This window comes from Lepidochelys kempii, chromosome 3 (assembly GCF_965140285.1).
Source record: "Lepidochelys kempii isolate rLepKem1 chromosome 3, rLepKem1.hap1, whole genome shotgun sequence".
Lineage (NCBI taxonomy): Eukaryota > Metazoa > Chordata > Testudines > Cheloniidae > Lepidochelys > Lepidochelys kempii.
In genome coordinates this window covers 70,454,768-70,468,266 of record NC_136382.1, presented here as the reverse complement: position 1 = coordinate 70,468,266, position 13,499 = coordinate 70,454,768, and the positions used below count along the sequence as shown (strand labels likewise).

The 13,499-nt window shown below is 42.5% G+C and overlaps 1 protein-coding gene across 5 annotated transcripts in view; it reads left to right on the top strand.

Moving 5' to 3' along the window:
• Nucleotides 1-12,271, top strand: part of BACH2 (BACH transcriptional regulator 2) — a 261,959-nt gene extending 249,688 nt beyond the window's left edge. For 4 of the 5 annotated variants that reach the window (XM_073336767.2, XM_073336768.2, XM_073336765.2 and 1 more), the window contains one exon: nucleotides 5,971-12,271. In XM_073336767.2, the coding sequence (XP_073192868.1) occupies nucleotides 5,971-6,450 (480 nt within the window). In that variant the 3' untranslated portion in view covers nucleotides 6,451-12,271. Of the gene's footprint in view, nucleotides 1-356; nucleotides 1,280-5,970 lie in introns of those variants that run through there. The other variant, XM_073336769.2, reaches the window with a different exon arrangement.
• The last annotated feature ends 1,228 nt before the right edge of the window (nucleotides 12,272-13,499 follow it).

Below are 13,499 nucleotides of genomic sequence, written 5' to 3'. Positions count from 1 at the left end.
TGTATATAATATCACCTGGAGTGCTTTATTTTTTATTAAGGATGGAATTTTTTTCATTATCCTTATTTCGCAGACCTCAGCAACCTCCTTTACGCTGGTGATCTAAGGATGGGCAATGTGTGAAATGCTATTCCCTGCTCATGACATTACATGCTTCTCACAGACCCATCCATCCATCCACTTACATTCTGCCTTATCTGCACACACATAATATACATTTTCTTACATGATTTATTCATCTCAAGATACACTTGGGCATCTGTTTATTTTTGTTTTCTTGGTGGATTTATCAATATTTTGGCAGGTGGTGTTTTTTCATGTAAACTGTTCTCTTTGTCTCTTTCCCATTCTCATAGCTGTGTGGAAACGATATAGACTCATAGACATTAAAGTCAGAAGGGACCATTATGATCATCTAGTCTGACCTCCTGCAAAATGCAGGCCACAGAATCTCATCCACCCATTCCTGTGATAAACCTCTCACCTATGTCTGAGCTATTGAAGTCCTCAAATCATGGTTTAAAGACTTCAAGGTGCAAAGCATCCTCCAGCAAGTGACCCGTGCCCCATGCTACAAAGGAAGGCGAAAAACCCCCAGGGCCTCTTCCAATCTGTCCTGGATGAAAATTCCTTCCTGACCCCAATATGGCGATCAGCTGAACCCTGAGCATGTGGGCAAGATTCACTAGTCAGATACCCAGGAAAGAATTCTCTGTAGTAACTCAGATCCCACCCCATCTAACGTCCCATCACAGGCCACTGGGCCTATTTACCATGAATAGTTAAAGATCAGTTAATTGCCAAAATCATGTTATCCCATCATACCATCTCCTCCATAAATTTATCGAGTTTAATCTTGACGCCAGATAGGTCTTTTGCCCCCTCTGCTTCCCTTGGAAGGCTATTCCAGAACTTCACTCCTCTGATGGTTAGAAACCTTCATCTAATTTCAAGCCTAAACTTCCTGATGGCCAGTTTATATCCATTTGTTCTTGTGTCCACATTAGTACTGAGCTTAAATAATTCCTCTCCCTCTGGTGTTTATGCCTCTGATATATTTATAGAGAGCAATCATATTTCCCCTCAACCTTCTTTTGGTTAGGCTAAACAAGCCAAGCTCCTTGAGTCTCCTTTCATCAGACAGGTTTTCCATTCCACAGATCATCCTAGTAGCCCTTCTCTGTACCTGTTCCAGTTTGAATTCCAGTTTGATATGTTCTTCTTTGAGTGATTGCTCATGTGTTTTCCATAATAGGTGTGCATGCTCACCACGTGCACTGGTGCCAGAAGTGTCTCCCCTAGTAGTACCATTAGGGGGTGATTGACTCCTGGAGTGGTGCCTGCCTGGCGTGGTGTAAGGGGATCCGCGCACTGCCCCAACCCTCAGCTCCTTCTTGCCACCAGTGAGGGTGCGTTGGAACTGCTCTGCTCCAGCTTTGCTGTAGCTCATCTCCAGAACCATCTGTTCGTTCGTTCGTTCAGTGTTAGTACCTGTAGTTAGCTGTTTAGTTAGTCAGTGAGCCTGGGCCGGGACATGCCCAGCGCCCTGCGGTTTAAGTCGTGCCACTCTTGTAGCATTCTGTGCCAAGCAGTGACCCGCACACAGACTGTTTGCGTTGCTTTGGAGAAACCCATGTCAGCGAAAGGTGCAAGATTTGCAAGTCGTTAAAGCCTTGGACCAAAAGAGAAAGGGACATTAGGCTCTGGGCCATCCTGATGGAGTTGGAGCTGACCCCGACCCCGGGACACCTCTCCGAATCGTTATCCAGCGCTGCTTCGAACCAGTCGGTACATGGCGTCCCTCCAGTGCCATCGACCTGTTGGCACCGCTCCCTGTCCACGGAGCATGCCAAGAGGGCCAGGAAGACTCTCTCTTTCGCAGCGGCACTGAGAGAAGTCTGGGACAGAGGCTAGGCCCATGTCAGGCAGTCCTCGATCCCCACCACAGGATCTCCCATTCAAAAGGAAAGCTCTGTTTGCGGAGGAAATAGATACAAGGCTGCAGGGCATGAAAGACTCCCGCACGACCCTCCAGACTCTGAGCCCCTATGTCCTGGCTCCAGCAAAACCTAAGTTCAAGCCACAGCAGACTCCCGCCCAGGCTGCCCTCCCGAAGTATGAGGCCTCCCATAAGAAGCAGCAGGACTACAAGAGACACCCTCACAGGCAGTCTCGGCCTGCCCCCGCCAGCATGGGTCCTCCAAGGGCAAGCAGGCGGGGAAAAGGCGTTTTTGACAGGACGCTTGGGGGCACCGCACCAGTCCTCATCAGGGATCCACCCCCAATAAAGCTTCCCTTCTCCAACTGATTGTGTGCTTTCCTCCCAGAATGGTCATGGCCAACCTCGGACTGATGGGTCCTCAACACCTTCTCCCAGGGTTACACCCTCCACTTTACTTCCTCCCCACCTAACCACCCCCCCACCCCAGTCCCCCTTGGGGGACCCCTCTCATGAAGCTCTGCTCGAGAAGGAGGGGGGGTGGCTCCTAGGTCTGGGAGCGATAGAGGTGGTGCCCAAGAAGTTCATGGGCAAGGGGTATTACTCCCGTTATTTCCTTATCCCAAAGGCTCAGGCCCATCCTGGACCTCCAAGGTCTGAACCAGTACATGGTGAAGCTCAAGTTCTGCATGGTCTCCCTGGCCTCCAACATCCCCTCCCTGGATCCTGGGGACTGGTATGCTGCCCTCGATCTACAAGACGCATACTTCCACATCCACATATTTGAGGGACACAGGCACTTCCTCTGTTTCGTGGTGGGACAGAATCATTACCAATTCCTCCCGTTTGGTCTGTCCACTGCCCCCAGGGTGTTTACAAAATGCATGTCGGTGGTAACGGCCTACCTCAGATGGCGGGGGGTCCAGATATTTCCCTATCTGGACGATTGGCTTGTCAAGAGCACCTCCTGGTCGCATGTGAGGGATCACGTGGCGCTCCTCCTGTCCACGTGCACCGCCTTGGGCCTGTTGGTAAAAAACACCATGTCCCATTAGTCCCAGTCCAACACATAGAGTTTATCAGGGCGCTCCTGGATGCAGTGTCAGCCAGGGCCTCTCTCCTGGCAGACAGAGTCAAGACCCTGAAAGTCTCATTGACTCCGTCGCAGGGTTTCTGGTGACAACAGCCAGGGTTTGCCTACAACTCTTGGGTCACATGTCAGTGTACATGTACATGGTCTGTCACGCCAGACTCAGGATGAGGCCCCTCCAGCTCTGGTGCACCTCAAAGTTCTCCCAGGCCACGGACAGGATGGGCAAGCTCCTCACTGTGCTGGACTCTGTGATCACCTCCCTACGGTGGTGGTCCTCCCCAAACAACATGCTCCAAGGGGTCTCATTCAGGGACAGGGCCCTGTTGTTGGAGCTGGTGTCCGATGCGTCGGAGGGCCCATGTGGGGAACAGTCTTTCATAAAGACAAGGTCCAGTTCCACCCACACCCGGCGTTCCTCCCGAAGGTGGCCTCCGCCTACCACATGGGTCAGGACATTTTTCTACCAGTCCTCTGCCCCAAGCCTCACGCGTCCAGTGAGGAACACAGTCTCCACACGCTTGATGTGTGGCAGGCTCTGACTTTCTACCTCAAGCAGACCAGGCCATTCAGAAAGTCCTCGCAACTGTTCATCGCCTCAGCTGAGCACGCGAGGGGCCAGCCGATTTCCACTCAACGGCTTTCTAATTGGATCACATTATGAATTCGTTCCTGTTATGAGCTGGTGGGTGTCCCCCCTCCACCCGTTGTGAGGGCACATTCCACTTGGGCGCAGGCCTCATCGGCTGCCTTCATGGCCCACATTCCTATCCAGGACATTTGTAGGGCCACCACGTGGTCTTCAGTTCACACGTTCACCTCGCACTATGCGATCGTCCCCCAAACCAGGGATGATGCCGGCTTCGGCAGGGCTATCCTCCATCCTGGGAACTTGTGAACTCCTACCCACCTCCAACAGATATAGCTTGTAATCACCAATTGTGGAATACATATGAGCAATCACTCAAAGAAAAGACAGTTACCTTTTCCGTAGCTGGTGTTCTTCGAGATGTGTGGTCATGTCTATTCCACATCCTGCCCTCTTTCCCCTCTGTCGGAGTTGTCTCTCAAGAAGGAACTGAGGGTGGGGGGAGCGTACAGCTCCCCTTATACCACGCCAGGCAGGCACCACTCCAGGGGTCGCTGGGGGGTGCCCCCCCCTACGGGTACTGCTAGGGGAAAAACTTTCGGCACCAGTGCACGTGGCGAGCACACACACCTGCTGTGGAATAGACATGAGCAACACATCCTGAAGAACACCAGTTATGGAAAAGGTAACTCTTATTCCAATAATGGGTCTGAAGCTGACATAACAAATTGATGCCCATTGTCGTCTTGCAGCTAACTTTCATACATGCACTTTTTTTAAACGATCAAGAGCATCTTCAATATATAGCATGAATTACTGGGTGAAATGCAACACCTTGTTTAATGGAGGCGGTCTGATTAGATGATCATAATGGTCCCTTCTGGACTGAATCTGCTTTTTTTTTAAACTTTGTAATTTCAGGCCTTTTCTTTACATTTTAGCAGCTTTTTGTATTTTTGACAGTATTTTTAATTAAGATAAACCCTGTGGTCTTCTTTAGAGTGTGTATGTGTATGCGCACTCAGTCTGCCTACTCAGCAATACACATTGTCAGAAATGTATCACCCTGATTCGCCACTCTCTCTATTGAACACAGAGTTCAGTCCCAGATCTTTGTCCTGATTTTCATAGCTCTGCGTGAACTGGTCCTGGCTACTTGAAATTGTGTCTCTAGCCCTGGCTACAGCCACCCAGAAGAGCTTTGTTCCGCTGGAATAATGAAACTATTGTCTAATGAGAAGAGACTTATGAGGACAGGAGACAGCTTTCACCTGAGCCTCTAGAACTTGCTGCCAAACAAAAGAACCATGACCATTAACTTTGCTGCACTCAGAGCAAATTATAAAACCCAGCTATCCTTATTCTTGCTTATACCTTAATATTTTTCTATGTTAATTAAAAAAACAAAGCAAACCTGTAAGCATGTCCTTGCCAGCAGGGAAAGGAGAGAGATCTCACTGGTGTGTTTACTTGTGGGACACATACTGGTACGATAGTGATGGGTGCCAATATAAGATCCTAAGTGGAGGGATCTTAGATAAATAATGCAGAGGTCAAGTGTGACCACAGTTCACTAGTTCCTAATGGCTAATGTAGAAGAATTGCTCATCTAATTCACGTATAATGAAATTCACTCGTGGTGCATGAGGGCAGCATGAGATCTTCTGCATCACATAAGGCTCACTTAAAAGATTTGCCTGAGAGAGCACAGCGTACCCCGTTTGCAACAATCTCCATGGAAGTCACACATGCCAGCTGCACACAGGCAGGAACAGAAGCCCGCAAAAGGAGCAGGCTCTGGCAGGGACCACGGGATCACTTTTCCATTAGAGCCTGTGGTCCCAACAACCTGTCCAACTTGTGCAGAAGGGTGTAGTTATTTGTAGGCTGGAATGTAAACCACAGAGGGAATGCACAGTTGTCCCACGGACTGATCTTGGGTTTTAGGGTAAATTTTACTTCCCCAGCCCTTCCTCATTCCATCTGCTTAGAACCCAATTTCTCTAACTTTATGCAGCTAGTGGATTTCTCTCATAGAAAGTAGTCATCTTCCAAAAGTGTGTGTCCTGTGACCACAGTATGACTGAGGAAAACAACGGCCTTCCAAGAATTAGTGGCTTTATTCTCTTCAAACCAAACATCTTGCAGATGGTAGCATGCAATTAACAAGTCCATGCAGAGCAGGTGGAGGACGAAGTATTGCATGTGTCTGTGACTTACTCTGTGCCATACAAAATCAGAATGTTGTCTGTAATTTTACACAGTGGATAAAGCAACATGTAAAACTGGAATAGAGCCTTAACTGCAGTCAGTGGCCTTTTGTGAAGCTAAGATGCCTTCTTTCTCTTTCAGGTGTGTGAGAAAGAGAAATTACTGTCTGAAAGGAACCAGCTGAAAGCATGCATGGGAGAATTGTTAGATAACTTCTCATGTCTTTCCCAAGAAGTGTGTAGGGATATGCAGAGCCCTGAACAGATCCAAGCCCTGCACCGATATTGCCCTGTTCTCAGGCCTATGGATCTACCAACAGCCACCAATATCAACCCTTCACCAGCTGGAGTAGAGCAAAACCTAGTGACATCCCAGTGTGTTGGGGAAGGCATGCAGTGCTGCTCAGAGCAAGACTCTGTGCAAATAGGAGCTCACTGGCTACCTAACAATGTCTCAGAAAATTGTACAGCTGAAAGAGGGCTTGATGGAGCTGCCCAAGGTACTTACTCAGAAAGAGAGCTTCCTCTAGAACAGAGTAGCCAAACAGTGACAGTAGACTTCTGTCAGGAAATGACTGATAAATGTACAACAGATGAGCAGCCTAGGAAAGATTACACCTAGTGACTTGTAACCTTACATTACACCTGGTCAGGTGTTCTTCAGTCAGCCAGTGGCAGCATTCATTTGTTGTCTAGAAGAACGTATTTGGTGCACACTACAGTGGTCTTAGCAGCAATACTGTTTTTAAGTATTCCCTCCTCTCTACAAGCAGGAGTTATCTTCACAATGGTGCTATCCCTTGCTCAGGCAGGGAATTAAACAGTGGCAACACTGTCTGTTTTTGTATGTTAATTTCAATCTTAACAGGGATGGACATAACACCTCTGAGGACCCCACTGCAGCTTTTTTCTCGGTGACCCATGTCACAAAACCCTAACTCAGGAATTTCCTCTGAATGTTCAATTTTTCATTGAAGACAGCTTCTTTACACATCAAAGTTTTATAGCGAAACTGTACATATTATATATAATATATATATAAAATATATATATCCATATGCAAAAGTCCCTGCATGCCTCAATTTTTCTCATCCTACAACTGGAAACTTTCATTTATATTGTATAAACAAGTTCCAACATTCCTTTTTTGTCTTTAATGCTAGAAACTAGTTTGGTAACTTGTTACATGATTTGTTTGGTTTTTTTTTTCTTGGTTCACAGTTCAGCAATATCATTCAGTTTGTACTTATTTATAAAATTTTAATATTGGAAGCTTATCTGAGATTTTTATTATAGCCAGGTTTTTGTTTTTGGCACAGCCATTTTGTGCCGTTTGAGCAATGTGGATTTATTTTATTTTCTTGCAGATACTGTACAGTAATGGTCAACTTTGCCACTTGCACTGAGTTTCTGGTCAAACCTCTTTTCATAATGAAGTTGTGACTTCAGTATAACTTGAGTATACTGTATTCTTTACTTTATAGTTGAAAGAAAATTATAAAGTTTTAGCTAATAGAAAAAACACTCAGGAGATGATTATGTAGGAAGAACAATCTTGCCAAATACTGAATTCACCAGATAATGTGTAAAAGAAAATCTGCTTGAATATTTTTATATTCTTTTTCTTTCCCAAACAAAATTTAAACACTGTTAATGATGCTTTTGGACTATATGGTAAGCTGCATTTTGCTCTTTAATCAAATATAAAAAGCAGATCAGTCAAGCATATGTTCCTAAATTGGGGTCCAAGGTCCTCAAAGCCCATCGAAATAAATGGAAACACACGCATCAATTTCAGTGGGTTTTGGATCAGACCCCGAATCTGCACCCCTTCCCAGGCAAGTAGTCACTGCTCATACATATAGTCTAGTGGCTCTCAACTGACTTACCATTGTGGGCCACATGTGCAGCTCTCTTGTGTGTTTTGTGGCCCACATCCACACAATATATATACTACCTGTATGGACCTGAGGATGTCACATGGATTGCAGCTGTGTGCTGAGTGGGCCACAAGCAGGCCGCAGGTTCAGAACCACTGGTATAGTCCCATTGGCCCTGATTTTGATCTCCCACCAGTTTTACCCAGTTGTTACTCCATTTACTTCAGGAGACTTACTCTTGATTCTCACGGGTGTGAGATCAGAATCAGGCCTATTGAAATCTATCTGACTAGTCATGTAGGAAAGAATTGCAAGATCAGGCCCATTACTGAGACTTGCAGATGTTTGCTTACAGAAGTCAAGTGAACGCTGTATCCCGTAAGGAGCAAAACATTACCTGATTTGGTTGCTTACCCTTTGAAGTGTTGTGTTATAGAATCCTCTTACTCTACAGCGTTGTCATCAGCACAAGTCAGCTTCTAAAACAGCGCTGTCTCACAGGAGACTGCTCAGAGAATTGGCTTAGTTGTAACTGTATTGAATTTGTATCTCAAGTGATCCGGTGAAACAGGTAATGAATAAATTATGTTATGATAGCGTGGGACAGCAGCTTTCCGAGCATGACATCGATGTACGGCATAGACAAAAAGTTCTCGTAACCGTTTTATTATTAATTAGTAGTATCAGTATTAGTATTCTGATAAGTGTATTGAATTTTATTTTGTGATTCTTTGCCCTATCTGCGCCAGGGTGTGTGGCTAGTACTGAGGCTTTATCCTGGACAACACCACCCATGCTCTACAGTTGACATTGTTCACTCTTGCTGCAAAATTGACCAGCTGGGCACACCTGTTTGAAAAAGCAGCTTTTCACAAGCACTAAGTGACAGTAGGTTCTATTGTGCTAATGTTTACACTACGGGTGTGTCCTGGTGCTTTTTTGAGGCACTCAGTAAATCAGCATCTTTTCCTGGAGGAGGAATCAGCTCCCTCTCTCCTCTATTTTTGTGTTTTGAGATTGTGCTCATGGGCCATCACGGACTTGCCAGTCTTGCTTCTGCTCTCTTCTCCCAAACGACGGTAGCCTAGCTACAGAGGAGGAAATGCATATAGCATGTGCCATGTTTGTTGAAAAATGTTTTTTTTCTGCATGTACAAAGAAATTAGTATATAATGTAGGATATGTGATTTTTAAAAAAAAAATCATAATTTATGTTTAAGTATTAACCGTTTCTGTGCAAAATCCTTATCTTTAAATGTTCAGAGATATCCAAATGCCACAAATTCCTAATTCACACAGTTGAAGAAGGGGGGACGTCATCCTTTCTTCTAAAATATAGAGATCTAAATATATTTGGAACACTTCCCACCCCTCCAGCCATATTGTGCAGGAAACTGATCTAGAAGCTCTTTCTGAGGAATTTGATTTTCCTTTGAATTCATTGACATTGCAGAGCAGCTCTGTGTTTTGCAGAGTTGTCTTGTTTCTGTGAGACCATAGTGAAAGCTAGAGTTTAAAACTAAATGTGAATCACATTCTAGCGTCATAGCTATTTTTTTGGTCAACTGACAGTATTTTAAAGACTTTCTGTTGCCTTTTTTTTTTTTTAAGTGACCTCCTATATAGATAGATACAAAGTTTGAATTAGCTTCCTGGCATGAAGATTTACCCTGCTAACGACTCATGTGCAACTGGTACTCTTGACCTCATTCCAACTGTTAAAAACAAACAAACAAAGCCACCACAGAACGTGTGCTGCAGCTCTTGGGATCGACCCGGCTCACTCTGGTGCTGGGCCTCCTGGTTTTCTTTTTCATGGGAACTGATATTTAAAACCACTGCTCAAAAAAGTGTGTGTGTGTGTGTGTCTCTCTCTCTCTCTCTTTTTTCAAGCTTTTCGTGATGTTTGATTTCATTCTTCGCCATTAGAAGTGACTGATTTGTCATTGCTTCCTTGACCTATATATTTACACACATATGTTTTTGCTCTTCTGAACCATGTAGCTCTCAAAACTGTTACTGGGTTAACTTTAAAGGGAAACATCTGGGAGAATTAGCTTCAGAACTGGACACGAGTCGAAATAAACAATCTGTGGTGAGATATTAAAACAGCTGACCAAAAAATGCAATTTTTAAAAGAAGTTAACTACAATATTTAGCAAATGAAGGGGTTTAGCCAACAAAAATGCATCTTTTAAAATAAGGGTCATGCAGTTATTCATGAAGAAAGCTGCAGTTTCTGGTCTCTAATGTAGTGCTTTGAAATTTTGTGCTAGGGTTTTCATGTTGAATGCTGCACCAATATAGCATGAGTGTGAATTCTTGAGCATCTAGCTTTGTCCAGTCTACATCTAGTTCTCCTTTTTATTTACCTTTGCTATACTTGTATTGCCAGAAAACCTCATTTCATTTAGGCTTATTATACTTGTGTCAAATGAATACTACATTATATAATGTATTTGTTTCTCTGCGTTATCTGGAGGTGCCTTGGAAGTAATTAAAGTTCATTAAAAGCTGATTCTGGAACAAAGAGGTAACGATGAAAAAAAGTCAGCCATGTTATCAGGACATCGCAGTATTTATATCACAGACTTCCTAACATATGATGACTCAGGCGTCAGAGTTTGATGCTGCAGTATAAAACTATTATTTTATATATTGTATGTGTAATTTATTATGTCTTTCTAAGGATATATGCTGCTTATAAGATGCACTATATTTTTGGATCTAATCCTTGTATTTTTCCCCCCCAAGGAAGTAAAAAAACGTTGTGTTGCAAAGACAAACCACAGTGATTAGTATGCCAACTGCTGCCTCTCTTTAAAAGGGAGAGTGGGAACTAGGTAAAAAGAACTTTGTCAAACAGAATAACTGGCTGCCAGAGAAGTTATTAATGCTGATAGTATGGTTGTTAATCCTAACTTCAACACTTTGTCGAGTCTTTATTTTAAAAAGCTTAAATAGAAATACATATTTGTATAGTTAGATTTTTAACATTTAACCTTATGATTGCCAATGGAAGAAAACAACAAACCTGTATGCTGGAGTTGGCATAATCCTAGAAGAGAAAATTTGACCCTTTAAGGAAAACATGACGAAACACTCTAATTCCAGAAGTTAGATCACTTCCTCACTGGTGTCATATATTCCATTGCTGTTCATGTTAAAATAGAAATAAGTCTGGGATTAGAGAACAGAACTGTAGTGTGTTTTACCATAAAACATAGGGAATATTAGTCAAGCCTACAGAAGCTTGTATTCTAATCTACTTCAAATCCTCCACAGTTAAGCTGATTACCTTGATTTAAATGAGGAGCAATCTTTTCATCTCCTGCCAATTTGAAATATGTTTTGTGGTGATTTGTTAGCAGGTTCCATTGTCTACATTTTCATCATTTTAAATGTTTTAAATCTTTTAGGTTCTGTCTAGGGAAGGTTTAGCTTCAGTAAGAGCAATGGAGTTGATGATGTAGCCAAGAGGATCTGCTGAGTATGGCATGTCTTAATGTTTCTAGTTATACCTTACTTTAGATAAAAATAACACAAAGAATTTATATTCTGTTGCCTCCTACAACATATAATGTGTTTTCTCTACCCATCAAAGTTGTATTGTAGTTTGTCTCTGCCAAGGCAATCCAAAACTTAGTTATATATGTAGTTACAGTTCGAGTGTGTCTGTTCACCTGTTTATAATACTATTTGGAATATTTCATGACTCAGGCATCAGAGTTGATGCTGCAGAATACAATAGATGTGTATATACATGTGCATTCAAAAAGTGTCTTTATATAAAAAAATCTATTGTTGGTGGATTGTAGAATAATAAATTATTCTCTTTAGTGTGAAAGATATAATGGCATTACTTACAATGACAAAGTGTACAGTATTTTCCTACACTCCACCAAGATAGGTAGTATTTATATCAAATTTTTTACTGTAATACACATATAATGCTGCCATTGGGCAAATAAAATCCCCTTTTTTGGCAGTGAGGAATCCTTAAAACGCTTTTTAAAACTGTGACATAATAATTAGCCAAATCAAACAATAGGAAAAATAACAGTTGGGTAAATCCCATTCTTATTCCAGTTTTGTTAACTTTATATGAAATAGGCATTCATGTAGGTGTAATCCACCCACATGATTAAAAAACACGCATGTAATGCAGAAACTGTCCCTTTGGGCTGATTAGGGGCATACAGAAAATAACTGACTCTGAAAAAGTAGATATGACAGAATTGTCAGTATTTGATTTCATCCGCTTCTTAGAACTGGAGATGGCTCCAAAATCAAACAGAAGGATGCTTGGATCCACAGACTTTTGGGAGAGTCCAGAATCTGAACTCAAGGCCTAGGTTTCACACCTGGGCCCATCTCTATAACAGGGCCAACCCAACAATCCTAAAGTTTATGGTGTGATGGGGGAGCAATTTCATTATCTGGATTGTTATTCTCTCTTGGACCCATCATACTTAGAACACCGCATTTTTCTGAGACAATGTTACCCTGCATTTGTACTATAACCGAGAGAATTGTATGTGTGTAGATACTGTACCAGCTACTCATGCTCTGACCGAAAGTATCTGGATCCTTCAGACTAGCAGAAATTATACTAAACACTTTGGTGATCTTTGATGCTTGTTGTTTGCTATTAATTTCAAGCATCACCTTCTGATTTCAAGAGTGGAATTGCCCTAAGAGTTTGTTCCAGAACCAGTTGGATACAAGTGCACCTCTAATATATGCCTTACAGATTTCAGAGGCCATATTCAAAACAGGGTTTTATCCGTGTATGCAAGGGGGTGCAACCTCTCTTCTCTTCCTCCACAGGTCAAACAGTATATGGACAGTTTTCACACATATCTACCTGTATAATCCTCTGTACCTCTCATAACTGGTCAATGACTGTAACAGGTTACATCAGGTGTTTTTCTACTTTTTACACAGATTCTATGCGATTAATGTAACTTAATTCAATGCATCATTTTATTGTACTAGTTCTTAAGCTTGTCTTTATTTTTTTCTAGGTGACTGTGGTTTCTTGTGATTTTTATTGTATAAACGAGATGGCTGTTGATGCTTATTCTCTGTTACTAAGAATTTTTACCTTTTTGGAAAAAAAAGCATTGTTATGAACTAATGAATTTAAAACTTCATTTACTCATTGTAAATACAGTATTGTGCGCAAAAAAAAACCTTTCCATTCATTTGAATTGCTAGTGTTAACTGAATTTTGTCTAGACACCATTTCTGTTGATGAAATAAAGACATATCATTATGTATGATATATCAACTTTTCTTGCCTCTGAAATTAATGTCCTATTTATTAATGCAAGAGTAATGGTTTAATTTCTGGAGGATATATGAAACGTGGTTAATCCTTGACCACATGACAACCTCCACCTATGTAGGCCTAGTACAGCACGACTGGTTATCTGTGCTCCAGGCAGGTCCATTGCATGACTACCAGAGGTGTGTTGCTGTATGACTGAGTGCACAGAGTAACTCACATAACTATATCCCCATAATACTGATTCAAGCTAGTTCATCCTTCGTTCTCAACGTCACTTAAGTAACCACTGTATTTTTTAACAAAACCTAAGAGAAAATAGAATTGTTTCTATGGAAATGCAAAACAAAGCAAAAATTCCAACCCAGAACAAACAAGCAAACAAAAGTCCTTGCAGCATTTGCAACCCAAACATTGCAGCATTCCACGAATGAATGGAAATCTGGAAATGAGACTGGCTGACATGTTAGCATTGTTCAAGCTGAGAGGAATGCAAAAAAT